Source organism: Strix aluco, chromosome 10 (genome assembly GCF_031877795.1).
Source record: "Strix aluco isolate bStrAlu1 chromosome 10, bStrAlu1.hap1, whole genome shotgun sequence".
NCBI classification, from domain to species: Eukaryota; Metazoa; Chordata; class Aves; order Strigiformes; family Strigidae; genus Strix; species Strix aluco.
Genome location: NC_133940.1, coordinates 26352882 through 26380782, shown reverse-complemented (window position 1 = coordinate 26380782; position 27901 = coordinate 26352882). Strand labels below are relative to the sequence as shown.

Below are 27901 nucleotides of genomic sequence, written 5' to 3'. Positions count from 1 at the left end.
GAAACTATAAAAGAATAGCATTATGCAGAAAGCTGCGGAAACATCCTAATTTTAAGGTGCAGTGTTCCATCAAAATGTGTTGATGATCATGTGCAAAAAAAGCATGTTAGATCAGAGTATTGCAATGTCTGAGCTCTCTGACTTCATGCTGAAGTATAGCTCTAGCTTCAAAGTAGACTAGCTCTCATTTTTGCTCTGAAAATTAATCCCCACCAGACTAACTTAACTGAATTTCGATCAGGATTTGGTCATGCCAAGGCTACCCTGGGGGAAAGATAACTGGAATAGCTGGGGAAGAATAGGTTTGGAGTTTTGTTCATAAAATGTAGCCATTTGCTTAATTTTTCATTACGTAGAAAGAGCTCACTAGTTCTAGTAGAAGTTGGTTTTCTGACTATTTTTTTCCCGGTTATGTCAAAGATGTTTAAATCTGTGATAGATGCTTTTGATACATGCATTAAACTGCATGAATAAACATTCTCTAAACAAAACGTTTGTCTGTGTCTTACCAAAGAATGTCAGCACAACTCACGCTAATTTTTTTTCCAACAAAAACCAAACAAAATTTTGCTTGTTCTCCCTTTTATTAATGTTTAATTAACCTTACTGAGATAAATTCAGAGACCATATCACAGATTTTTACCCTGTGCTTAGTCAAATACTTTGTGTTTAGGATGAAACATGTTTTTTAAAGCTATCTAGTTCATACTGCGATTGATAGAAATTTTTCTTTCTTAGTAGCTTCCTGTACCTGGTCTAACTTTTAAATTAGCCCTCCTCTGAGCAGGTGGTTGGACTAGATAACCTCCAGAGGTCCCTTCCACCTGAATTGTTCTGTGATTCAGCAACTGCCATTAAAAACGTGGGTGTTATTTTCAGTTTGAACTTTGCAGACATCAGCTTTCAGCCCCTCAATCTTATTTTGCTTGCATTTGCTAAAGAACATTTTGTTATCAAACATCTGTTCACTGTTTTCTAAATATAGATTATGATCAAGTCTTTAACTTAATTAAACCAAGTAAAATAAGTTACTTTAGTGTATTTACCATTGTATATTTGCCTAATTTCAGAGCAATCTCATTCTTTTTAATGCATGAATTCCAGAAGAGTGTTTGATTTTATCTATGCAAGCAATATAACTTTAAATATCATTTTTTCACATCCACCATTCAAAAGTTGCAGAAGATCTTTACTGCAGTGTTCTATTGGGAAATGGCATTCAACTGGCAAACATCACAAAGTTTTAAGTTTTCTTCCAAGCTGCTCCTTTACAGGGTCTCTGTTTCTTTTCAGTAGTTGACTTAACTCATGCTGGTTTATTGTACTAAGTTAATGAACTAAATATTTTACATGTATTACTATTTTTATGTGTTAGTTAACTGTCCTCAAGACTTGTCATAAAACATTATTTATGGTATCTGCAAATTTCAGTAGTACTTGCATTTTTTTTCTTTGGGAATTAGAAACTAAAATTATGACTATAGTGTGGGTGAGCACAGGTCCTACTGACCTTTTCTCTTTATGAATATTCAAAAGAATACTGTTTTGCTTTATCAGAGTTATGAAGGTGTACTGCACCTTTGAGAGGTAGAATGTTCAGGTAGTGCAGAAGCTGGCTTGTACATAATACTCCTGCTGTGACTATTTTTGTAATTCCTGTATTTTATCATTTTACAGAGGGGAAATAGAATGCAGCTACTAATTTTTTTAAGAGTTTTTTAAACTCTAAGAGAAAACATTTTTAATATGTCATCTTGTTTATGGAGGATGCAGAAATAATATCACTATAACTATTATTTATTTTCTAAGAAAAATACATCAAAATTCTATAAATGTTAGTCCTGAAATATTATTTTTTTAAAATGAGATCCCTAGTGCATTGCTATATATCAGAGAAAAATAAATCAGAAGAATATTGTGACCTACATATCTTAATATTTTAGTATAACATTGCAAGTGCTTTTAACCTCTCGGTAAACTAGACTGATGTATTTAAAAAAAAAAAAGTCAATATGCATCTATTTTGGAAGGAATCCCAAAGCCTTTAACATTGCTGATGCTAATCTAATCTTGAATGTGCAACATAAGTATGGCTAACATTAATTCTGCTCTACAAAACAGTAAAATTTCAGTTTTACTATACATCAGGTCAAAAAATAGAAGACTTAAGTAATTAAGTTTGTTCAGAGTGAAGTTCATATTGTATTTCTAGCACAGAAATTAAAGGAAGCATTTAAAAAGGATCATTAGCTCTGAAGTCAAGCTGCAAGCCCTGCTGTGATCATTTTGTTCCCTTGGTACTTAGAGGGTTAAAACAAGATGGTGGATGTGCTGTTTGAAGTGTGTAAAACTTGTAGGAAAAACTGCCTTGGGCATTGCCAACCAGACTGACTAATTGAATTCTCTTTTTGTGCTGTAGAAAATAACAGTATGAATACAGAAGAAACATCAAAGTGATACTTGACCATGAAATGCTAATATAAATTCTTCTCTGTGTGACTTGGCACTCACAATCATCTGATTTTAACTTTCTTATTCTGTAACAATATTCTTTAAACTGTATTCACTTAGAAATTAATTTCTCTACAAAAGTGCCAATCCTGCAAAATAAACATGACCCTTAGAGTTGAGGGTGTGACAGTAACCTGTACCCAGGGCTGAGTGGCTGGGACAGGCTACAGCTGCTCGGCAGCAGCCTCAGGTGGGCTGAGGGACAAGATCCTTAAAGCAGCACCCAAGGAATAAGGTTTGAGAGCTGAGCGTGGCCTCAGTGGACAGGACATAGCCCAGGATTTTTGCTGCTGGACTCAAAAAGAGGAGCAGAGATCTGCCAGTGAGCTGCTATTTCTCTTGCAAAGAGTACCACAGCCTAAGCTGGACATAGAGCTAATCTACTTGTCGAGTAAATGGAGTGAGATGTTGGAATTATTGCATGGGAAGTTTAAAGCAATTAACTGTTATTGCTAACATATTAAGATCCAGGACAGAGGAAATCTTGAGAATTATGAGGAATCTTAAGTTACTTGAGGGGATCTTTTAGGTATAGTTAGATTTTACTTTAAAATTTATTCAGGGAAAAATGACAAATAAACAAGACAGTATTTTTTTACTTGTCATATTCTCATTCTTAAAAATATGTTTTTAAATCCTTATCTTGCTTTGTAGAAAGCTTTTTTCCAATGTGGCATAATATTTGAAGAAGTATTTAGCAATTTCTCAACATAATTTTTCTGGTTTTAACCATTAATTCACTTAAATGTAAACAATCAGTGCCAATACGGCATTATAGACAAAATTCCTATGATAAACAAGGCCCCTGGTGAGGTGAGGATCCCACCCTGCCTGGTCCTCAGTATGTTTTGTGGCGGCTTCTTCATCCCCTCCCTCACGGGGCTACAGGGCTCAAGGGCTCCTTATCCCGCCCCCCCCCCCCCCCGTCCATTCCCTCACAGGGCTCCTCATCTCCCCCCTCACAGGACTCCCTGTCCCCTCCCTCACAGGGCTCAGGGCCTCCCGCCACCACCAGGTCGGGGTGTCAGCCTCCCTGAACACGGGGAGATGCCAGGACACCTCAGAAATATTTTCTGCCCAGATTCTGTTACAGCAGACAGGTGGGTGTCGCGGGCCGGTGCTCACCGTGAAGGAGTGTGGGGGCCTGCCTGCCTCGTGCCAGCGGTGGAAGGTTCTGGAGCTCTGGGGCTGCGGGAAGAGGGAGCTTGGCCATGGCGGCTGCAGCCCTGGCTGTGGCTGGCCTCAGAGGTGACCTAGTTTTTCGGGAAGTGTATTCTCATCTCTCTCTGTCTGGCAAACTTGAGTTTTCTGTATTCTCCTTTTAATTTTACATTTTAGTAAAATATAACTTGAGAGACTGTGTGGTGATTTGGAGTGCTGACTGGCAGGAGTGGAGTTTGGTAGAGCTGCCTCTGCACGTGGGCCCTCTCCTGTAAAAAAGGGTTAAATACTGGCTTGTCATCACTGTGTCTTGCTTTATAGAGGACTGTACTGAGGAAACCTTCAAAATGTTAAAAGGCAGTAGAGGCAGTACATCTCTTTTAGGAATCTGTATGCTTAGTTTCATGAAGAAAAAGTAATATTCTAGCCACTGTAATATCACTAAATCAAAACACAATTTAAAGGAGTAATGGAGTTATTGAGTGATAAGATTTATTATTCTTAAAATGATAGCTAAAATAGGAAAATGCTCTAGAAGTTACAAGTCTTAAGCAAACAAAGAGGTTGATCAGGGATATTGTTTTTCAGGCCTACTTTAAATTGGTTAACAGCAATATTGTGTAATGGAATGCTGGGATGGAGTTGTTCTTTGGGAAGCCTTAAGGCAGTGAAACCCCCTGGGTACCCCTGGACCAGTGCTCAGCATGAGCAAGCCCATATCCTTTCCTATCCATTTTTGGTGAGGCTTTTGCCTTACAAAGTCCAAAGATAGAGCAGTTACGTGACCTCTCCCAGGAGATGGGACCACTGCTGTTTCTTGTCCCTTGCAGATGGTGTAGAAAATCAGGGCCTTGAAGCAAAAGATGGAGCAAAGCAAACTGACGGTGTGGACACACCAAGTTTAACATCTTTAGCATTTTACTTGTTGTCAAAATACTCTCTGTTTACTCTTCCTTCCCATGCTTTATAGTAACACAGTCTACCTAGGGGTAGGTCTGACACAACTGTCTGCCCCCCACACAACTTGTAGAACAGGTAACAAACATTCTGCCTGATTTAAGGCCAGGCAATGTATCTCTCGCTCTGCACATCATTGAAATTCTGACATGCCAGATTAATTATATTCAGTTCCTTTTTTCTCACTATCATGAATCTGTCCTGTCAAGGAAAGAATAGATCCCTGAGGTTAACCAGACACAAGAGAAGTCAAGTTTCCTAAGACTGTAAAGTAGCCTTTTGGTCATGACAAAAATCAAGAGATCATTTGTCTTTACAGGTACCTCTGTAAGAGATAGATATCAGCATAAAGCCTTCTTTTCTTTTTTACTAAGACTTTTAAAATAATGTGCATTTTTTTTGTTTGTTTTATTTTACCACAGGATTGTACAGTGTATGAAACAGAAAATAAAATTCTTCATGTGGTAAGTAATCTAAGTATTCTGCTTTGGTATTCTGTAATTCTACTCCATCCACTTAAATGATTAAAAAAAAAAAAAAAATTAAGGCTACTATAGGAAAATAGAGTTCCTTACTATTTGTTAAAACTTCTGATGAATTAAATCAGTTGCTAAAAGTTAAAGTTTTCATAAATAAGATAAAATGGTTAAAAAGTTAAAAATTATTTTCAAGACCATCAAGAGAGATATCAGCTTACATGTTTTGTGACCCCCTGAAACCAACTTAGTACATTAGTTGTGCTTCCTGCCAGCCAGTTTAATGACTATCCCAGTACTCTAGATTGAACACTCCAAAACGTCTTTTTTTTGCATCAGCACAGGGAAATGGAGAGATGCTAACCAAACAATATTAATAAAATATTTTTTCACCCAGGACCTTGTTTCCAGTTTCTCAGAACACTGGAGGCTTATGGAAGATGGTGTCATTCACTTAAGAGCCATTTCTACCAAGCCTTTTTACTCTTTCCTGAATTGGAAGTTTTTCAAATTTAAGGCATAAGAATCAGCTTTCTTCTGGTATTCCCTAACTTACGCCTGTTTTATTTTAGCAGGCAAGGCCAGATAATCCCTCTCACTCTCCTCACACAGTTCCCTGCAGTAATGCTCTCTGTTATGCCTACCATTAATTACAAATACATCATTATTGTTCTTAGACTGTTTTAGAAGCTTCACAGTACTCTTACTAGTGTATAACTCTGACTAGGATTGCTGGCGTGGAACTCCAGCAATGGATCCATCAGACCTGACGCATTACTAGCTTTACTGGTTGTCAGACTGAGCACTTTGTGCCTTCAGCACTCAAAAAACCTAATGACAAAGGGAAATGGAAGAATCTTATACAAAGTTATTGATTACATGTTGGCCTTTAAGTTCAAATACTTTATATTTTCCTGGTACTGGCACTGAAGACTTGTACTGACACTAAGATAGATTTAAAGCCTATGGTGAAAGGGAAACCTCAAAGGATTTACAAGTTCAGATAAGCTTTTGACAAGCTCTAACAAAGTGCCTGACTCCCTTTTTTTTTTTTTTTCCTCCTGTTTTTAAAACCCTTTACACATACTCTGCTTCCAGTAGGGATTAAAATTTGTCATAAAACATTGATGTGCTGTTAAATTCAGAAAGCATGCAGTGACTGTTAGAAAAAAGCTTACAAAAGCTTACTGTTGTAAACCTGATTCTGAAAAGAACTTCTAAAAGCACCTGAAATCTTCTGGGATTTGGAGTGTATATATATATATTTATACACACATACATATATACACATCTTTCAACCCACAGTTCTAACTGCATATGACTTCTAGAAATACATCTTTAGCAGGAATGTTACTTTTGACTTTTCTACCCATTCTGAATGGAAGCCTAAAAAAATAGAAGAGAAGAGAGAAAAGTTTCAATTTTTAAGTATTCCATAGGCTCAGCAGTAAAAGCGTGATGAACCTGAAGGAGCCTAGATCACGAGGCAGTAAGACTCATCTTAGCCTGAGCAAAATCACCTGAAACTACCAGATCCAGAACATACAGGCTCTGAGGATCAACCTGTTTATCATTGTAACTCTGGGTGAAGTGAAAAGAATCACCATCTTTGTCGCAGCATGTTAAAAAAAAAAAAAAAATACTTCAAGGATACTGAATTTAAGAATAAGCTTTGTAAATTGTTCATGTCTCTTATAGCAACTTTATTTCTAAAAATTAAATTAAATACTCAAAAAAATAACTGTGATGCTCTAAAGTAAAATTTTATATTTGTAAGGGATAGAATTTATAACTCTTAAATAGAACATGGAATTTTTGTTTATTTCTGAAAGATATTGAGAAAGATATACTTACAAGTGAAGACAGATTTATAAAATGATTATCCATGATTGACTTTCTCCATTGGTTACTGGATGGATTCCCTGAGGTGTGGATTTGTTTGGCAGAGCTCTGCACTAGGGCAGCATGTGCTCAGATGTGATTGCAGGTACACAGTTGCCATTCCCTCAGCAGTCATATGACTAGACCATGTCTACTCTGCAACTCAGGTATTATGGGAAAAGAGAAATTACGAAGGAGTGATCTTTAGGATCACTTAAACTGCATGTCAGAGAGTCAGGTTTCTTTTTTTTGGATATCTGTTCAGCAAAATGTGGTTATCAGGACTGCGTCAGTTCTTTAGACTAATATAGCATAGCTATGATAATTAAAAGTTACAACCTGCTAGTTGTTCTTTTAGCTCTAAATACAGATTATTAACTTACATTCATTGTACAGACCCAGCAGTGGCTGCCATACTAAAAATACTTTTTGGGACGTATAAGTTTGTATGGCTTGTTCAAGACTTAGTGGTTTCCTAAAGATTCTGTTCTTGTCGTGGCCCATTGAGAAAGGCATAATAAATGGTTTTAGGAGTTGGACAGCCTGTAAAACTGTATGTAAAGTTCCTCTGCAGCAGGTATTGAACTTCTTGAAGAACCCATTTTTATTTGAGATTTTCTTAAGTGCGGTAGTATTGCGCCATCTGGAGAGTATGCACTTTGCTTCTCTGTGGGTTTGGAACACAACACTAGTTAGTACACAAGACTTTGGTCCTTTCTATTTTTCTATGCCAAAAATACTTTAGCATATGTTAATGTACTATCTTATGTTGATAGTGCCACATCACGCATTACTTCCTGACCCTGTGCTGCTATTCATAAATTCTGCTCAGTTGCTCCCATTTATACTATCTCAGCCTTTGCAGTATTTACATCTCTTGTATCTGCTGAACTACTTTTACAGCAAACTGATATTTTTAATTATTCTAACATAGTTTTCTTGAATATTTTCCTCATGCTAAAATCCTACATAGATTTTAGTTAACTTTGTGAATCATGGGGAGATCTTAAAGATTCATAAGAGTAAACTTGATTGAAAACTTCGTTGTTGTTTATTTTGTTCCAAAGTTTATTTACTGAAGAAGTATGAGCAAGTGACACCTGTGACATCAGAAAGTAGAAAGTGGTGTCTCTGGGCTTTAGTCTGCAGCTAATCTGTACATATGGTCTTAAATGTTAAGGCATAAGAGAGGGCCTCAGTTCAAAATCATAGCAATATTTTGATATGATGGTCATTCAAAAGCTGGATGAAAGCATATTCTCATGGACAGGGTCAGCCATCAGTTCATATGTAGAATAGCCATAAGTACATTTTTTGAGCAAGCCAGTTTCTGTATCTCTGGTGGGAGAAGACAGGACCTAAAGTTTTGTTTAGGGGTTCTGGCCCAAAGCTGAAACCACCAGAAATATTTCTGGTAACGGAGACCTTTAGATGCAGTCATGCATACCTGAATGGGATGCTTTGCATCTTGCACCTGATACAAAATACAAATGCCTCGTCCATGTCCAATACTACAGAGCTGTACTTGGATTTCCAGATGAGTAACTGTACAGTGAATGGAAATATAATCTATAAATCCAGTCAATTTATTAATTGTGACAACTTTCTTTAACTTATACGTATAGTGTCAAATGAGGTATTAGAAATCCTCATGCTTTTGCAGATGCCTGAAATAAAACTTCCCCTAAGAGATTTCACTAGAATTTGCTATAATTAGGGAAAATGGGAGTCCAGTCCCCAAAGGAAAATAGATGCTTACAGCACAACTTTGACCGGAAGACCATTCTGAAATTCATCTAAATGAATGCTTTCAGATTAGGTTCAAATATTTTTAGGCATAGCCTTTTTGAAGGCACACTTTAAGCAACACATGCAAATTTGGGAATAAATCTTTACACGTGAAGATTTCCTGAGAGTACAGATCAGTTCCCTTCTGATCCATAGACTTACTGCTTGCCTTTGATCGACAGGTTTAATCTGTCAGTATCACCATTACCATCTATGCAGTGGGGCTCCTCCTCTGAAGGTGTTTGTGTGGATTGGCATTAAGTTTTTGAGATCTTTAGCTGGAAGGCAGGATAACATAAAATTATTGCGTAGTTGTAGTGATCTAGAATATCAGTTAAGGGATATGTTCAAAGATGCATAAGAATTTTACTTCAGGAAATGGATTAACTAAGGAACCTTTCTGCCAGTGTAATTTTTAACAAAGGAAAAATTTTCTAAGTTGTATAATGCAGAATTCACCTAATTATCACTGTTGGTGGGGTTGCTGTCATTATTTGGTAGCCAAGATAGGTTATTAGGGCATTTTGTTAAGGCATGAGGTGTATAAGTTGGTGTATAAGGCATTTATTTTTACATATTTTACTCAACTTCCATTGTATTTATAATAATACATTATAACGAGAGATAAGATGAAGTTCTTTTTTTTTTTTTTTTTAAAGTACATGTAGTTGGAGTGGAGAAATAGTTTAGATATACAGATGTTCTCAGTGCACAGTAAAATCATTTGATGAGAAGAACTGTACATGCATGTACATTTTCTTGACATTTATGGATATTTTCTGTTCCTTTAACCTCTTGTTCTTGACTTTCATATACTTGTAGTTTTTGCAGTGCTAAGAAGTAAAATTATCTGTTTATTCTCAGTTAATTCTCAGAATAAGAACTTCTTCGCTAGTAGTTTCAGTTTAATATGAGGAATTATACTGACTTGTTTTTCTTTGTAGTGTAAAACCTTGTCTGGGATTTGTGACCACATCATTTCGCTCTCATCTGATTCTCTGGTGTCACAGTCAGCACATCTTGAGGTAGTTCATCTCACCAGCATTATGCCCAGTGAGGGTTTGGTAAGTAGCAAAGCAGTTTAAAGTTTAACTGTTAGAATACAAAATACAAGCCTCAGTTCTTTAGGGTGATTTCTTTTTTTAATTTATCAAGAAATCAAAATGTATTTTCATGCAGTCACCTACTTTTTTGGTAAACTGAATCAGATTTCTGAAACTGGTTTTAATTAACTTTTATCTAAATAAAAGGATAGTAATTTTTTTTTTTTTAAATTAACACCTGTTTTACCTTCATGAGCAACTCGTAACTATATGAGCAGCTATAGTCCTTTGATAGCCGTATTGCAGTTTTTGGAATGTACCAAAGTAATCCCCAAATACATACATATACAAATAAAATTAACTAAATATCATTAATGTGCTTTGAAAATTATTAGTGGAAGGTATGTTTCTTGGTCTTGGATAAAAATAGTTATATGCCTCCCTGATGATTCAGTTCAAATAAAACTTTCAGAAGTATTAATCAAGAAACAAAATAAATCCCTTATATTTGTAAATTGTTCACTGAGCAGACTAGTTAGGTGTCTTTTGAACATCCTGGCTGCTCCACATTAGTCATGGGTCACACCATTAAAATTTTCTTCAGAGATGATACTTTAATAATTATTTGGCTACCACTTTTAAATATTAATGTACTGTTACAAAAATCCCTCAACCAAAAAGTGTGAGGCTTTAGAGGTCAGTGGGTAAAGATTTCTGTCTCCCCTTGGTACTCCCTTACTTTACAACCATGCTGATGTTGGTAGGCTATGGGTTAGGGGTTGTGCTTGGGAACCTAAGATCTAATAGAAGCTAGGGTGTAAGGTAGCGCTGCAGGCCCTGGGATGTTCTTGCACATTCTTCTCAAGAGATGGGCTGCTTTCCCCAGTACAATCTCTTATACTGTCTTCAGCTGCATTCTCAGGATTATGGGAATTTTTTTTTGTGGCATGTTTCTTTGTAATTCAGCATGATTTACAGATTTATTTTAAATTTCTGCTAGTTGAAATGTTTTGTATTATTTCAATATCTTACTCTTTGTTCTGACATTGAATAGCAATGAACATCATATGCAAATCCCGTCAAAGTTACAAGCGCATAATTATTTTGAGTATGCATATTAATTAGAGAATGATGTATTTTAATAACATGAGGGGGTTTTGTATGACTACATAAGTTTACTTTATTCTTAGACTGATTTAGTCAACAAAGAACATTACAACAGCATAAAACATTTAATTTTAATTCTGTGGCATCGCAGATGCTTAGCCCAGTATGTAATCCTGAAGACAGATGCAATTTGCTCGCTGTGCTGCTGCATTCCAATGGCCAAATGTGTTGCCTTCGTGGCCCAGTTTCCCCTCTTGGTCTGATTTCTGGGTTAGTTCAGTAATATCCAGGAAATAGCGGGTCAGTATCATTTACAGCTTGTGTAGTATGTATGCTGTAAATCCATCAGTGCTTTTGACTTGCATTAAGACTACTATATCCTGCATGCTAGCAGTCTGGATCTCTGTAGAGTTTTCCTTTTTATCCAGAAATGTCATGTGTTTCTGCTGCTCTACTTAGAAGAAAGTTCACTATCAGTGCTGAAGAGAATGTGAACACGGGTAGATGGGATGTATTTTCCTCAGAGGTGATGGAGCATAACAAGCAGGGCTTGGCATTGCTAGTGCTTCCCATTCAGTGATAGCTCTAGATCTAGGACAGGGGTGTAGACTGGTGGAGGACAGAAAGAGTGCAGCCTCCTTCAAAAATGTCATGTCCTATAGGGAGCTGAAAATTTAATGCTGTGGAATATAGGCAGGTTCATTTCAGGAGTTCTTGGGTTTGAACTGCTTGGGTTAGACTGCTTGGGTCTAAGTAGCTTGTCATGGTGTCAGAGTGCGATTTAAATCTTTAAGGCAGGAGTGACCAAGGTGGGAGTTGTTGGCTGTCATGTGGTCCACACTGTCCTTCAGACCACCCTCTTTTCTAACAGAACTTTGGGCAGGCAGGGCCTGGGTTGTAATAATGCCGTAACTGGATTTTATCGAAGAACCATGGTATAGTTCTCCATCCGCAGTGTACCCATAAGTTTATAGCCAACAAAACTGCAGTAAGTGGGCACTGCTGACAGAGGACACAAGACAAATACTGCAATCAAAATTGCCCGTCGATTTTTTTCTTTTCTTTTTTTTTTTTTAGATGAAGTGAAATCACAGTGAATGACTGAGTTTTCTGTGCCTAATTATGAAGGCGCTATAACATGTTAGGTTGGAAAGTTCCTTTATAATCAATTTTGCTGACACTGTGTTCTGTTTAGAAGAAAATATGAAAAAGGACTAAAAATGGGAATAAAAGAAAATTCATGTGAAAAGGAAAAGAAAACATTAATCAGAATCAAATATAGAACAGAGTAATGAATTACAAATGGCTTTCTCATGATTGTATAGCAGTTCTTTTCCACAGGATCTCTGCTCCATTCAAGAGAAAAATGAGCACTATTCACTGAATGGAAAGTATTCAGAGTTCCATTTTTATCCTTATCATTCAGTGTAGGGGTTGAGGTCTTATTTACCACACTTCAGCGAAGCTCTGCGTTCCCTTGAGTTACTAATTTCATCGTGAGGTTGTTGGGGTTTTTTTTATATGGCCTTACTGAGTGCTTCACAGACATTAATTAATTCATCCTCACAACACACTTGTGAAAATAATAATGTACTTTCAGCTTTATAGATAGGAATCTAATGCACAGAGCAATTTGTGTCAAAATCACCAGAAATCTATTATTCAGGAGAAGTTTAGCACAGAATTTTTCAGAACATTGTTTTTTTTATAGCATAAGTTTGAAACAGTCTCTCTTGGTTTAAGTGTAGCTAATGTTTTTGGAGCTACTGAGAACTCTAGCTTCAGCTTCATATAGGGTTGGCACCTAGAAAATGAACACAGTTATTTGCCATTGGTGAAAAATGTGTTGTAAATTACTCAGATTATATAAGAATTCAGTTATCTGGAATGATATTCAGTTGACTTAATTATGAGCCTTTCTCTATTTTCAAAACTCCATTTGCAAAACTGCTTTTATTGTATGCCTTCTAATTTCTTCAACAAATGAGCCAGAAATCCTATAGACATTGCATAAGCTTACACATAAACTAAATTAATGTCCAGGTCCAAGTCCATACAGTTACTACGTGGAGTCAGAACTCCTGTGGGGCAGTGTGTGTGTGTTTAATTGTTTAAATACATTCTGGATCATAAAGCATTTTCACAAAGGGACTGTATGTCATTTGAATGTGTATCTTCAGGTCTAACATTTTCTAACTGTCAGTTTGTGTTTTTATGAGTTTAATAGTCTTCTTTTTCTTTTTTTTTTTTTTTTTTCCTCTCTCTAAAGTATCTTCTTTTTCAGTCTGCTTCATTAAAAAATATTTTTATCTCATGCCTTCCCCAGAATACATTCTCTGCTGGTAGTTTCATGGCAGTTTGCTGGACAAAAGAACTTGCATTGGGAAGCACACATTTTAGGTTCCATTCCAAGTTCTGATGATTGTGTTTGCATCCTGATCTCTGCAGGCATTTGCTGGCCTCCAGAAACATACTGGGTTTTTCCATTCCTTCCCCAGCTGTACCGGTCACACATACCAGTCAGATTGCTTCCTCCTTTTCCCTATTTAGTCACTGAATTTTCAGTGACAAGTACTAAAACAGCCTCCATATATTTTCTATTCAATTTAAAGTAACTTTAAAAATTGTAAAACACTTTTTCTGCTGAATTATTGTAGTACTGGGTATGGTAATACTATTTACATCTGAAGTGTACTGCATGATCAGCCTGAATAAGATGTCTGGAAGGCAAAACTTTGTTCCAAACTGCCAATCTGACAAACTTGAAATAAACTCCTGTACTAAGAAAGTATTAGACTGTAAGAACCACTGTCAGCTCTGACAGAAAGAGAACATGCATACATAAGTTTTTGTGAAATAAAATAGAATAAAATAACTTTAACTTCATGATTTAAGAAAATTCCCTTCCTTGGCTTTTAGTTTTTCAACTCTGTGGGTTATTTATAGTGTCAATTGTAGCACAACAAAGGAAATTGGATCATTTTTATACTTACAGATGCTTTTTACAAATTACCTTTCTTTCTGCTTAGATGAAGATAGGTTTCCATTCCATTGCATTGCATGCTAAAGTTCCTTGAGATGTTACAATAACTTGTGGTAAATGACACTACATCATGATTTTAATTTTTAGACACTGCACATAACTGCTCAGTACAAGGCAAGATCTTCCTCAAAAATGTGGTATTTGAAAAATCTACTCCTCCAGAATTTACTATGTTTCAGAAGTCCATAGACCAGGTTCTACATTTAGGAGTCCCAGAATTTCTGTTTAGTGATTAGAAAACGCTGGTGCAGCAGCACCCACTTTAAATTTCTTGACTTGATGGACCCAGCATAAGCAATAGGCCCCTGAGACAAGAGTTTGTGTTATTGTTTGCAGGGGAAGAGGTGCAGCTCCTAAGCTTGCTACTAAATCCTTGAGGGTGAGGGTAGGTGAAAGGTATTAATTACCTCAGACTAAGCCCAGAGCCAGCTTTGGAGCCGTTCTGCTGTCAGATAAACAAAGGCAGGCTAAAGGGAACCCATGTTTTAGTTGAGGTGATGGATATAGAGACTGTCTGTAAGATGGGAGCATGGAGCATTTTTTGAGATTTGGGTTTTTTTCCTCATTCTACAGAGAAAAAAAGATTTTTTTCTTTGCATTAGAGCCAGTATTATTTTGGACTAAACTTTTTTTTTTTAATCTTCTGAACTTGATGTGCTGTACGGATATTTAAAGATACTTCTGTGTAGCATGCGACTTTAATCATCTTTGATGAGATTAATGATTACTCTTAAGCAGGAGATTTTAAACAGGCAGGCTGTTGGGTATTTATTGTTTGGTTTTTTATCTTCTGATGCCTGAGAAATGTTTCACTTCTGGAATTCAGTAATACCTTTATTCCTTTTCCTTTCACTTTTTTTTTTTTTTGTTGCTCTCTCTTGTGTCTGAGCTTCCTACTGCTGATAGAAACAGTGTAATCTGTCACACTAAAATATACACTACTTATATCCACACCTTTGTTAATTTTCTGCAGAGGGAACTTTTTCTGCTTCATTTAAGAATTTAAGGGAAGCAAAGATTGTGGGAATAAAGTTTTTTATAAGACCAGCTGTGAATTATTGGAGAAAAAAAACCCCAAACAAACAAGCTGTCAGATGCAAAGACCCTTCTTTGTTAAGGATTATTCGTCTATCTAATGTTCAGCTATCCATTCAAATAGTACTTTTCTTTATGTGGAATTTGTAATTTAAGGTGATGGAAAGCAATCTTTTCTGTTTTTACAAGAAAGGAATTGCAAGAGAATCCAAGAAGGAAAAGTAGACTATGAAGGCAGCTTATTTAGTGGAAATACACATGGCTGTCCTAAAACTGTTAGGGTATTAATCTAATTATTTCAGATTATTTTTAAAAGCTTACAGAAACTTGACATAGTTTCATCATGCTTGACATAAAGGTTCTCATAGCCTACCTTTGTTGTTGTCAATGGGTTTCTATTTAGGTAGGATTTAGTAAAAGGAGCATAAGAAAGAATACATTATCTGAGTAAGATGGGTCAGATAAATACACAGAGCTGTTATTATGCAGAGAAAATGAATGCCAATAGAGAATTTGTTTAGGATTCCTATTAAAAAAAAAAAAAGTAAGCTAGTGAAAAGGAAATGTAAAACAGCAATAAATAAGGTAAAAATACTAGGTCATATCTTAAAGACTTAAAAAAAGTCCACACCTATGTTAGAGTTTCTGAATAAATTGGAAGGAGGGTGTGATCTCAAAAAAGACCAAAATGCCAAAACAAACCAAACTCTGCTTATGAAGAAGAATAATAGAAGATACTAGAAATAAATCTTTTGAAAAGTGGAAGTTGTATTTCAGGAAATAAAGTAGAGGTGTTTAGTATAAATTTGGGCAAAGGACTGCAACATACAAGGCAGACCAAAAAAGATTTTCTAGAAGGACTTTTTAATGGCATGAAAGTTAAACAAAAAACTCTTTCAGCCACCTTCTTCAAGCACTGTCATGTCAATTGTTGGTATGCCTCTGTCCAAACTTGCTAGTTAAAACAAGGTTAAAGAACCATTTTACATCTGGGGCAAAAGATCAGGGCATGTAACAGTTCCCCAGTAATTTATAGCATTACAAACGTGCATCTTTGCTACTGATGCTTCATTGTGTTGTGCAAGTAGAGCCTGAACTCTTCTCCCTGTTGAAGTACTGTTGAAACGCGTAGACGGTTTTATTGTAGTTTTCAATACCTGAATTTTTCATGCAGAAGTATTTTGTCATATTCTGGCAAAGAAATGGTATGAAAACATGAATCATCTAATAATAGGTCATTATTACCCAAAAAGGAGTAATGGCCCACAGTTGGAATTGTTGGAAGTATGAGCCAGAAATGTTCATACTAAGAGTTTAGTCTCATTGCAAAATTCAGAGATCTTCAAATATTGTCTGAAATATCCACAGATAAACCTGGGAATAGTTGTTGACACTTAAAAACACACTGCTATCATTATATTCTAGTTAATTAACCAGATGATTCTGCAAGAAATTTTTCAAGGAATTCCACTTACAACACTGTTTTCTGGGGAATAGCCTTTTCAGAAGGGGATTTTAAATGGCTGATTCCTTCCCATATGTTTTCAAAGGTCAGATTTTAATTAAAAACCTTTAAGTCACTCCCTCATTAGGAGACAGTGGCAGAGTTATGCAGGAACAGTCAGGTTCTTGATATAACAGCTTGTGAAACATTTCCTTGCTCTGTAACACCTCTCATATATCAGTATAATTCTTCGGAGTTTCATACCCGACATGTCACAGTTATTAAAGAGCAACTCTTTATTTCTAATTCATTAACTGTTGACTAGTCTGAGCCATCTTCGCAGATTGTGTGAGGATACTCAACTCTTGCCCAGAGATAAGGGATATAGTTTGTCGTTATTCTGTGCTCTGAGATCACTGGTGGGATTCAAGAAGAAACTAGACAGGATAAAAACCCATTCTTGAAAAAAAGGGGAGAAATCATTTTGAAAAAGGACTCCAGTGAAATTCAGCTTGTAAGGGCAGAAAATAGACCAGTAATAGGATGGAAGATTTGGAACTGAGTTACTTGGGTAGAAAGAACAGAATAGGTTGTGCTAGTGAAGGATATGGTAGGAAAGCCCTGAAACTGGTTAGACAAGGAACTAGACATTTGTGAGCCTCAAGAGTAGAAAGAAAGGAAGGAAGAGAGCTGGGTGGAGAGGGCAGCAACTGAAACTGGAAGGAAAAAGATAGGAGAAACCTCTACAGCAGGACTCAGTTGTGTAGATGTAGATGTCTGGTACCATTTTAGATGCCCATCTTTCAGTTGCCACTCCAGAAGGTTCTCTGTGCTATCTGCCAAACACAGGCATATTTCCTGGTTACTTTGAAGTGACTGAATATTCTCTGGATATCACTGTTTAAGCAGATGAGTTGCATCCCTTCTGTCTGAATATACTGATTCTGGGACTGGATGTGTGGAAGAAAAAGCTTGTGGGAAGATTGGGTTAGGGACACTGAACAGAGCAGGAGAGACTAGAGCTGATGGGCAGGGAAGGGGAAGAGGTTTGTGTTATGGAGACTGAACAGGCAAGAAAACTTGTTTGAGAGGGATAGCCATTTGTGTTGAAGAGGAGGGACCAGACACAGAGGGAGGTCGGAGACAACAGGAAAAAAAGCCACTTCCTGATGAAAGCCTCCCATCCAGACCCTAGGATTGATTCCAGGATTCAGAATTTCTCTCATTTATGTGCTTTTTGTCTGTGAAACCCACTGACAAAACATTCTTCTTATTTAGTCTTAGCCTGAGGTTTTTGCTATTTTACTTTGACAGCTCATATGGCTGAAATCTATGAAATAGTTTGCAAGCAGTTGTGTAAAAAATTATATGAGAATAGCTCACAAGAGATATCTTCTTTTCCAACAGGTTTTATAACAGAAGTTAATAGGATCAAAATCGTCGATATGTGGATTCTCTTTTAATAAATTAGTTTACAAGTTAATTATGCCTATGTAAAAATACATTACAGAAGAATATGACTCCCTTGAGTATGCTGAATCAATATGACTACTTTGAGCCAAATAACTATTAAATAACTATTTCAAACAGTTCCAGAAGTGTTAGCAGTGGTCACAACTGGATCTACTTGGCTATTCATATCTGGACTTGAGAAAAAGGCTTGCTGCTTCAGTTCTTCCACAGTAGTATTTGCCTGGAACTTATGTTATCTGACAGAAAAATTTTCAGAATTTATTTCCATTTTTTTAGGCTTATTAACCATTAAAAAATGCTTATATTAGTGGAAATGGAATGAAACAATGATGAACAAAAAGGTAGCCAATAGCCCATTAAATTGAGAGCAAGGTCCAGGTCTTTGCCTCGTTCAGACTGTTAATACTGGCGTGTGCTTTTTCTGGGTTCACAGAATTAATAGCTCTCTAAATGACTAAGTTTTGCTATTTTGGACATTTCTTATACAACAGAGTATTTTCATTTTCCACTGGAAGTTTGGTGAAAGTGACGCCCTTACAGTCTTTTGTTTATATCAATAAACTACTGTGTGTGTATATATATATCTGAGCAATTTCAACTTCTGAGGGGTTCTGCTAACCTGTGCCAGTACTGCCTGAAATATGGTTGGAGATTCTAGTCTTTATCTTTACAAATGCTGATTTTAAAAAGGAAAGTGAGGATGGGGATGAAGCATACCAGTCACTAAAGTAGGGTTGACACAGATTGTCTTTTAGAAATAATATTTTCCTAAGTGTCAGTGTCTTTTCATGTTGAAGGGTAAATTGTCCTTTAAAAACCTTCCTACAACAGAGAGCAACTGAGAACTGGAGTGAACAGGGTCTTACACACTGCATTAGCTGTTGCAAAAGGATAGGCAACTGCTGACAGCATATCAAGGACAGGGGATTTTTAGGGAAGAATGTTTACAGGGTTGGAAAGAGTGATTTGAAGCAGGGAACATGTATGGCCTCTAGAACAGATGACAGAGACTAAATAAAGCTGCTTTCAGAATTAGTGTATGTTTTTCAGGAGGTTCCTTTCGAGAATACGTTCAATTTTGATTTCAGTAATATACTCAAAACTTTCTCCCATGTAGAAAAATATTTCTGGAGCTTTTATATATGATAGATATGTGTTATATGTATATATTATATAAAATACCTTGCATCCTGAACTATATAAAATAAAATATATAATAATTTTTATATTTTTTTAGATAGAATAGTCTTCCAAGGTTTTCAGGTAACACAGATATGTCAAGAGATACAGCTCTACTGTAATGGTCAACAAGAAACAAGCTCTCATTATTTTGGGGAAAACAAGGATGAAAGCTCTAGGATAATTCAAAGATCATGAGTCATTCACTAAAATTATTTATTTTTATATATTTTGTTCTTAAAGTTCAATAGCTAAGATGAAAGAGCAGATAGCAAAACATAGGGTAATTCATAGTGATTAGTGTTTATGTCGCTCAGATGGCATATGTTAAGACATAATATTATAATTTGATTTTTTTGCAAAAATACACATAGCTTCACAAGAAGCTAAGAACTTTACGAAGAAATATGTGAAAAAAATTTGTGAAAAGTTTAGAACTATGTTCTGGTTTGGCCTTAAAAATCTTAGTCTATTGATTTGTTAAGTGGGGAATGAATCTTGTCAAAACAATTAGGGTGCCAGAACTGTGATATTAAATTTGATATTAAAAGTGTGGATGGAAATGTGTTACTGAAGTCTACTATGTGTTAAAATAGCAGACTTCTGTGATGGATGCAGCAATGTTGTGTAAAGTTCACTGTGGAAATCTAGCGTAACACAAACTAGATGGATTTAAATATCTATTTAAGATTTTTAAGGGAGACTCAAAGTCTCAGTAAGAACCTTTGGGGTTTTTCATACCTGGTGCTCTTGTTTATGGCTTTCAGTTGGCAAAGAGAGAATCAGGTGTTTGTCAATAACAGTTGAAGGTACTCCAGAAACAGTAGAATAGCGACCACTGGTAAAATTAAGCCAACTGTATAGAAGGAAACAGTGGAAGACTCCTCAGAAACTTCTTTTTTCCAACTAATGACATTTTATGAAAGTGATTTCAAGGCTTCCAAGATTTAATTTGGACATCTTTGTTAATTACAAATGAAATAGCTTATAAAGCAGTCTTATTTAAGAGAACAAGTAGTCATGGTGAGTAAAATCTGAAATGGAGTTTCCTATGCAGCAGAGTTAAGCATCCTTATCAGTTTTGGCCAGTCTTTACTTTTAAGATTTAAATAAAGTTAAAGCTTGCTGAGATGGAATTAGTTTCCATTAAGGTAGAAGTCACATTTTCTCCGGATGAAAAATCAAAGCAAATCCATCTAGAGCAGGTTACTCAGGGCCTCGTCCACTCAAGTTTTGATCATCTCCAAGTCAGAGATTCCACAGCCTTGCCAACCTGTTCCAGTGTTTTATCATCTTAATGATAAAATCGGGGAAAAAAAAAATATTTTTTTTCTTTTTAAATTGAGTTCCAACTTGTGTTCCTTGCTTCTCATCCTCTCACTGTGCATTTTCAAAAAGTTTGACTCCATCTTCTCTATAACCTTGAATTTAGGTAGTTGCAGAGTGATGTGATCTTAACTTTATAGTAATTTTACCTCTTCTTTTTTTGTGCGTGTGTTTTTTTGTAAACACTTAGCCTGGAGATCTTCATTACTGTTTTGAAATAGGTTTCTGCGAACGAAATGTTCTTTCTTATTGCTGGGAGCTCTAAACTTCCATTTTGACAGCACAAGGTGATGCAGAATTATTGAAAGGATAATGAATCAGCAGTACAATGTACCAATTAGATTTCAAAATTTGATGGATAACCGTACTATGTGGAGAGATGTGAAGCTATGACCTTACTCCTGAGAGGCAAGAATACAAGCCATTGAGTCTCTCTGACATTTAAGGCTCTGTGTGTGTGTCTGTACAGCTAGATAGAGACCTACTTAGGTTGTCTCTCTGTTATCATGTCCATTGCCTCCTTGAAGCAGAATTATTGCTGGACTAATTACAAAGTTCCTGTTAGTTCACCAAGCTCATTTTTCTCCATACATTGGCAATATGAGCACTGGCTCATGTATTTGCTGAGTTAGGCTATGGTTTCATTTTTATTAAATCAGTAACTCTCTGAAGATGGGGCATTTGAGTTTAAAGACTATTCCTCTTTGTGGTTTCAGTTTTGATACTTCTTTTATGTCACTAGTAATCAAAGAGGTCATGTTAAATACTTCAAATACTGAATAGGAACGAGCTTTTATGCTGATATTAAGTGTTGAATTTGGCCCAGAAACTATTTTTGGAATAAAAAAAAACATTAAGTGAGAAAACTATGCTGTTTATAATGGCTTTTGATACATATTTGTTTAACTTAGATTTGCAAATATTAATTGACCATGGTTCCTTCCAGTCTGTTCAAATACTATGGTCCTTAAACTGGAATAAACATACTATTTAAATTATCATGCAAACATTTATTTGTTTCCTACAAATACTAATTTCCATTCTTGCTCTTTTTTCAGGGAATGTATATCAAATCAACATATGATGGACTACATGTAATCACAGGAACAACTGAAAATGTAAGCTTCTTTATTCTAAACTACTCTTATCGTGCATGTAAGTATTTTCTGTATATCTGCGGTGCATTTTGTAATATGAAAATTTGCTTTAAATCAAGCCACTTTTTATTAATATTTTTTTCTTTATCTTTTCTGGACATGTATCAATTATCTTTGTAGAAACTTAGGACACTTGAAAGTAGGCATAGAAAAATATCTATGATGAAGTTACTAATAACTAACAACGCAACAAGATTAAATGCTTGAACATCTGTCCTCAATTGTTCTTCCAATACACCTTTCTGATAGTGTTCATGTATATGTTCTCTCTGGCACAAAAGTGTTTTCCTTTATATTAAGTAAATTTTTCTCACATAAGAGCATCATCATTAGTCTAAAACAATTAATAATTTATTTAATTTTTAGATTAAATGATCTAAAATGATATCTGTTATATTTAATTTTTGCTCTCTACTTCAGATAAATCTCTCAGAACATAGGACAGTTCAGGTTCATATAAAAAAGAAGTATTTTTCTGTCAACAGAACATTAGAAATAATAGGGGAAAAAAGTGCCTCAAGTGTTTATATTGACCAGAGTAGTCAGAAAATTGCAGTTATTATTAAGCGTAGTTATTATCTGAGCAGTCCTTAATATGTGCAGTCAGCTTACTTTATGCAGTGAGTAAATATTGTCATACAATGATGAATACTTTCTTGCTAAGAGTTCTTTGTTTTCTTCTTACAATGGACAGTAATTTTTTTTGGTGATTTTTATTTTTTTCTTATTACCAAATTAATTTAAAAATAATGTTAGAAAAGTTAGACTTTTGGAGGTGATGCCTGTACTAGGGTTGACTCATAGAAAATGAGTAGCTTCTGTATGTCTAAGCAATTCAAAAAAATAAGTTGTAAAATAATAAATTTTAAACTAGTTACAATATGAGCAGTATAGGTGGATGTAAAAAACATGGGTAATGGTGAAAGATAATTTAAAATACTATATTTTATATTAGACAGGTTATAGAATAATCTTTGATAAACCAGAAAGTTTTCAAAGCTAGCAGTAATTACTGACAGGACCATCACTAAGAAGGGAGAAATTGTGGAAAGGAGCAAATAGGTTTTGGTACATGCACAGAAGTGGATGGATGGTTTGACAATGTTAAAAAAGCTTAGTTAACAATCCAAATGACTGTTGTGTCAGGATGTATAAAATGTTCTTTTATGAAAATGACCATTCCTGAAAGAATTGTATTAGGAGGAGTTCAGTACCATTGTATTTTCATATTTTCCATCACCTGTAGTAAAAATAGAGAAGAAATCAAGAAAAATGTATTAATTATCATTTTCATTGTAGTCCCAGAAGTGTTAGGCAAATCTGAACCAAAAGCACACGGAAATGCTGCAGCACATAAGTCAGTATAACTGATCACAGAAAAACTAAACAGTGTGACAAGAGCAATGAAGTACCTTCTAAATATCCTTCTTGTTACTTGACTTGCAATTCATAATTATAAATTTGAAAATAATAAATTTACTTCAACTGCTGCAATCTAGTTACTACGACAGACTTCATAATAGGACCCATCCCTTCTGTTTTTCATATAGTGTTTTAGTCACACTATTTTCATTCAATCTTGGATCTGTTTAACAGCGTATAGCTGGATAAATTGCAAGTTTAGATTTTATAAAGTTAATATTGAAATTATGTAATGCTGACACCCAAGGAATGTAAAATTAGCACTGTGCAGCTAGCCAAAGATGTAAATACTTGCTGGCATACATCAGTAGTAGGCTGGCCCATATGGGTAAGCTTCATATGCGATATTTTGTTCTACTTGATTTATATATACTGAGTAGTATTGCATCATACAGTTTTTGTCACTCAGTTGTTAGGCAGTGTAAACCCATGGAAAGCTTGATGATTTGTGTGTCACAACTTTTGAGGACAAGTCTAATGTAAATTAAACTTAAAATTTGTTTGCTTATTTATATTAACACCATTGGCAGCATTTAAGAGTCTTAAAATAACTATATGTCTATTTTGGGTCCTGAAACACATGAATTATCCATCTTGATTATGTTGCAACAGATTTTATTCATAGATTGAATTACTCATGCTATGATTAATCCACTTTTTTACTGTAATTCTAATTCATTTTAGAAATATAATGCAGTTTGTAGGGAAATTATTTATATATTTATAATTGAAATTCACAGGAGTTACTAAATTGCCAGCCACTAAAATTCTTATTTTTATTTTGACTAAGATTTAGATGTCAAAACTTTTTGGTAAGACACCAGCATGAAGTTGCTTTTTTGTTTTTGCTAAAAGTGTATTCACATGTGCAGATAAACCAGCTTCAAGACCTTTAATTTCTGGCATTTCAGCAAATTGATTTTTCAATTCTTTTGAAGGGATAATTGACCTCAGAGCCAGTGTTTAATTTTGAAAGATAATAATTAGCTCAGCCTTGTCACAGTCAGGAAAGGAGCTAAAAAGAGAAAGAACCAGGCCTTTGCTTTTCCAACTAATGTCAAATGAAGTTAAACATGAATGGTGGTGTTGACTTCAGTTTCCTGCTTACCTTTTATTCACTGTTTAAAGTGATCAAGTTTGTATTCACATTGAATTCTAGCAATATCTTTCTTTTACATGCTTAGTCCTGTGCAGAAGAGCAGGCTGCCAAAATTCTGCAAATTCCCACTAAAAGGAGAAAGTGACACTTGAGCCAGGTAGTTCTTCACACCATCCTATAAAGTACGTTGGTAAAATCCTGTTTATTTTAGTGCAGAAGGACTGGGACGGCTGTAGTTGTGAGCTGGCTGTTGTAACCAGGTAGTCGAGCTCAAGGGCAGCACTCCCCGCTACGGGAGACACAAAAGCCCTTATGAGAGAACAAGCAGGTGAGGAGTTGTAACACAGCTTGTGTCAGGGAGGTTGGGCAGAGCAAGGTTAGGAATGATAGCAGGCAGTAAGCTGACGGTAAAAGCTGTGCTTGGAATAGCACCTATAACACACTTGGAATCAGTGTCAAATATTGACTATTTGCTCTATTGGCTGGGTTTTCCTTACTGATAGAATAATTAATGATGTCTCCTCCTGCTCTCCAGCAGCTGTGTAGGCTGTAGAATCTATTGATTAGTCAGCAGGTGCTGACTGTTGGAGTGATTTGACCTCCTCATAGATGTGTCTCTGGCATTTTATTCAGAAGTAATTGCAGTCTTTTTCCTCCCAGTGACAGTTGGTGTTTTTGTTGTATTGCTTTCTCTTGTCTTTGTTCATTTTGTTTGTTTGTCTTATGTTTTTAATATTCATACACAAAAGGGATGGAAATAATGGGTGAGGTTGGTGAGGACTGTCCAGCTGAAGAGCTCTTGCCTGTTTCCTGGAAGTCTTGATCGGTACGCAGTGAGGTCATGAATATAAGCTTCTGCACATCAACTTTAGTTCAGACAAATCTTTTCTTCACGTTTGACACCTGGCTCTTGTGCCATGGGCAATTTATGTTATAAGCTGGCTCCAAAAAGCATCCAGGAACTGAACTAAGTTTTGATAACATAACTCCTTTTCTGTGCGGAACTTCTCCAACAGTTTTAGAGCTAGACCACTCTCTGTAGCTGCAAGTGGCTCTTTTTCTGCCTTTCTTAAGAGTCTACTTCCTTGGACAAGGAACTTGAACTGTTACTCAAAGACTATTTTGCTTTAAAGTTTCTGCATTGTTTGAGATGGGGCAATCTGTCCTCAGCTCTCTGACTCCATATCAAACAAGTGGAGTAAACGTTCAGCCTTGTCCAAGTCTCCTAGCTGATCTACTTCCTTAATAGACAACTTCCACTGAGAGTTATTTCTCAAGGTGATGTATCAGCTCTTTTATTCTTTTCTGGTTATTTTCTCTTGAATTTTAAGTCGGTGTACTCTGCGTCAGTGGAACGCTCTTGTAAGCTAGTGCACAATGCAAGTAAATTGCCTTGAATTCTCAATTCTGTACTCCTGAGTATGACTGCTGATCTCCTGCATGCATTACAAATTTGTCTTACAGATTTAAGGTCTGGTTTCAATGAAGCATTTAAAAATGGTTTGCTAAATAGCAGTTGGCCGTGTTCAAGTGGCTTTTCAATGGGTTTTAATCCATTTTAATGTGATCAGAATAAGCTATATTTAGGATAAAGGAGTATTTCAGCTCAGCAATCCCAAAATTATGTGAATGGTACATATAGAATAGTGTGTGTGTATATATATATATATAAAAAAAAATAAAATCTCCAGAAGAACTAGTCTGTCACCAATATTATCCATTGGTAAATTACCACTTTCTGTGTTCAAATGGTTAACCTAGTGCTGTCTTGGAAGTGCAGGAGCTGTAGTGTATTTGCAGAGTATCTTCAGCACACTTAAGCAGTAAAGATGCTATATAAAGGACTGAGAGACTTCTCGTTACACACATGGTTGGTCCAGCCCTGTCCCTGACTGTGCAGTAAGCTCAGTATTTGTTGACCTAACAGATTTACTTCTACGTGATGTAAATTCACTCAGTGTATTCCCAGCGAGACTGTGACTGCTCGTACTCCCCACGGAGAGGTAAAGAAGGTAGAATGGTTTAACAGTCAAAAAAGCTGTTCACCAGCAATAGAAGTGTGATTTCTAGATTACTTCATCGAATTGCCATCTGCAAGCAGAAAAAACATAATTCTTTATAACTACAGTTTTTATAAATACAACCAATTATTGTTATTTGATAACAATATTTCTTTGGGCACTGCTTTCTTTCCTCCTTCAACATTCGTTGTTTTAATTGTGTTCTTCAATTCCCCCTCCACAGCCTCTATGTAAAGTTAATTATTATATCTTGTCCTTAGTCTCCTGCTGACCAGTGTAAGAAAATCCATGCTGGTGATGAGGTAATCCAGGTCAACCATCAAACTGTGGTAAGTATTTCGGAAATTCTGTTCTGCAGGCTTTGCCTATTCCCACTGCTAAAAAGGTAGTAATTCTTCTTAAAAGATAACTGCCAAACTAGATTATTATTTATGGCTTTTAAAATATCATAACCACTGCTTATGCTTAATAAAAAAAGGTACAAGTTGAGTCAGTAACCAGCCCAGAAGGATTAAGCCAAATTTACATTTTGCACAGCTGCTGTGCAACATCATACTCGTTATATAAGGAGATCCCAGAATATTTCATTGAAGTTCTTAGACTTCTATTATGGATATGCCAGCTAGTTTAACTTTTTCTCTTAAACATGATTTTGCATTCTGTATAATATGGGATTCAGATTAAAACACAGAAGTGCTGTAACAGCCATATATTCCGAACCTGTTGGGGGGAAAAAAGCATAGATGACTAGTGTTGATAGAAATCTGTCAGATTTTGCTTTCATGCATTCTTGCAAGCGGATTTATTTTTAAGCAGACGAGCAGTTTTATGAAGTTAGTGAAACTGTTAATCTCTTTAAAATCACATAAGCATGTGTATGCAGAAGTGCATGCTGAGCCTAAGGTATTGCAGTACACGATTTGCGCACGTTTAAATGTGCCTACCATTGATTCCTTTCACAGCTGTATGTATACAAAGCTCCATTTTGTTTTATGTAGAAATACAGGAATAATATGTTTCTGCAGTGTTGATAGAACTGTATCCTGACTTAAAACGCACATGAGTTCACTGAAGAATTAATAATTTATTTATTTTCTAGATTAAATTATTTGTAATCGAGCTCTAAAAGCCTATTAGAGTGCCTATCTAAAAGCCTATCAGAGCCTCATCCAAGGTTGAATGATTATATTTTTCTTCCTGTTTTCTGATGACACAAGCTGCTGCCTTGTAACTGATGTTAGTTCCAATGTTGGTGATTACTGAAAAAAGGCAGTCAGGTTTTGTCCCAGGACTATCTTAAGTCATAGGGACTGTCCCTTTTAAAGAAAATAAATTGTATGTTGCAGAAGAATGGAAGCAGTGTTGCTGGAACTGCAGGTTAAAGGAACACTTGTATTTATTACATGAGTAATAAATATATGAGTAGCATCGACAATGACAATGATAACTTCCTGAAGTGCTTATAATTTAGCCATTTAACTTTGTCTTGCTGAACCCCATCTCCAAACACAGCAGCAGCAAAGTTAAGAAATCTCTTTCTATCTGTCACTTGTGCAAGGTGGTGTGCTGGGTTTGTGTGTGTGGTGGGGTTTTGGTAGCAGGGAAGGGGTCTACAGCAGTGGCCCCTGTGAGAAGCTTCTCAAAGCTCCCCTGTCTCCAAGTTGGACCCACCTCTGTGCCAAGGTCGAGCCAATTAGTGATGGTGGCCGCACCTCTGTGATAACGTATTTAAGAAGGGGAACCTGGGACGAGGAGTTGCAGTTGTGAGGAGGAGCTGT

The 27901-nt window shown here is 36.0% G+C and overlaps 1 protein-coding gene across 1 annotated transcript in view; it reads left to right on the top strand.

Annotated features, from left to right (window-relative positions):
* The window catches only part of LOC141927626 (connector enhancer of kinase suppressor of ras 2-like), a 212889-nt gene that overhangs the window by 99200 nt on the left and 85788 nt on the right, over positions 1–27901 (top strand). The window contains exons 5-8 of the mRNA XM_074834806.1: positions 5052–5093; positions 9719–9838; positions 21483–21542; positions 26384–26452. Coding sequence (XP_074690907.1) covers positions 5052–5093; positions 9719–9838; positions 21483–21542; positions 26384–26452 — 291 coding nt within the window. The remainder of the gene's footprint in view (positions 1–5051; positions 5094–9718; positions 9839–21482; positions 21543–26383; positions 26453–27901) is intronic.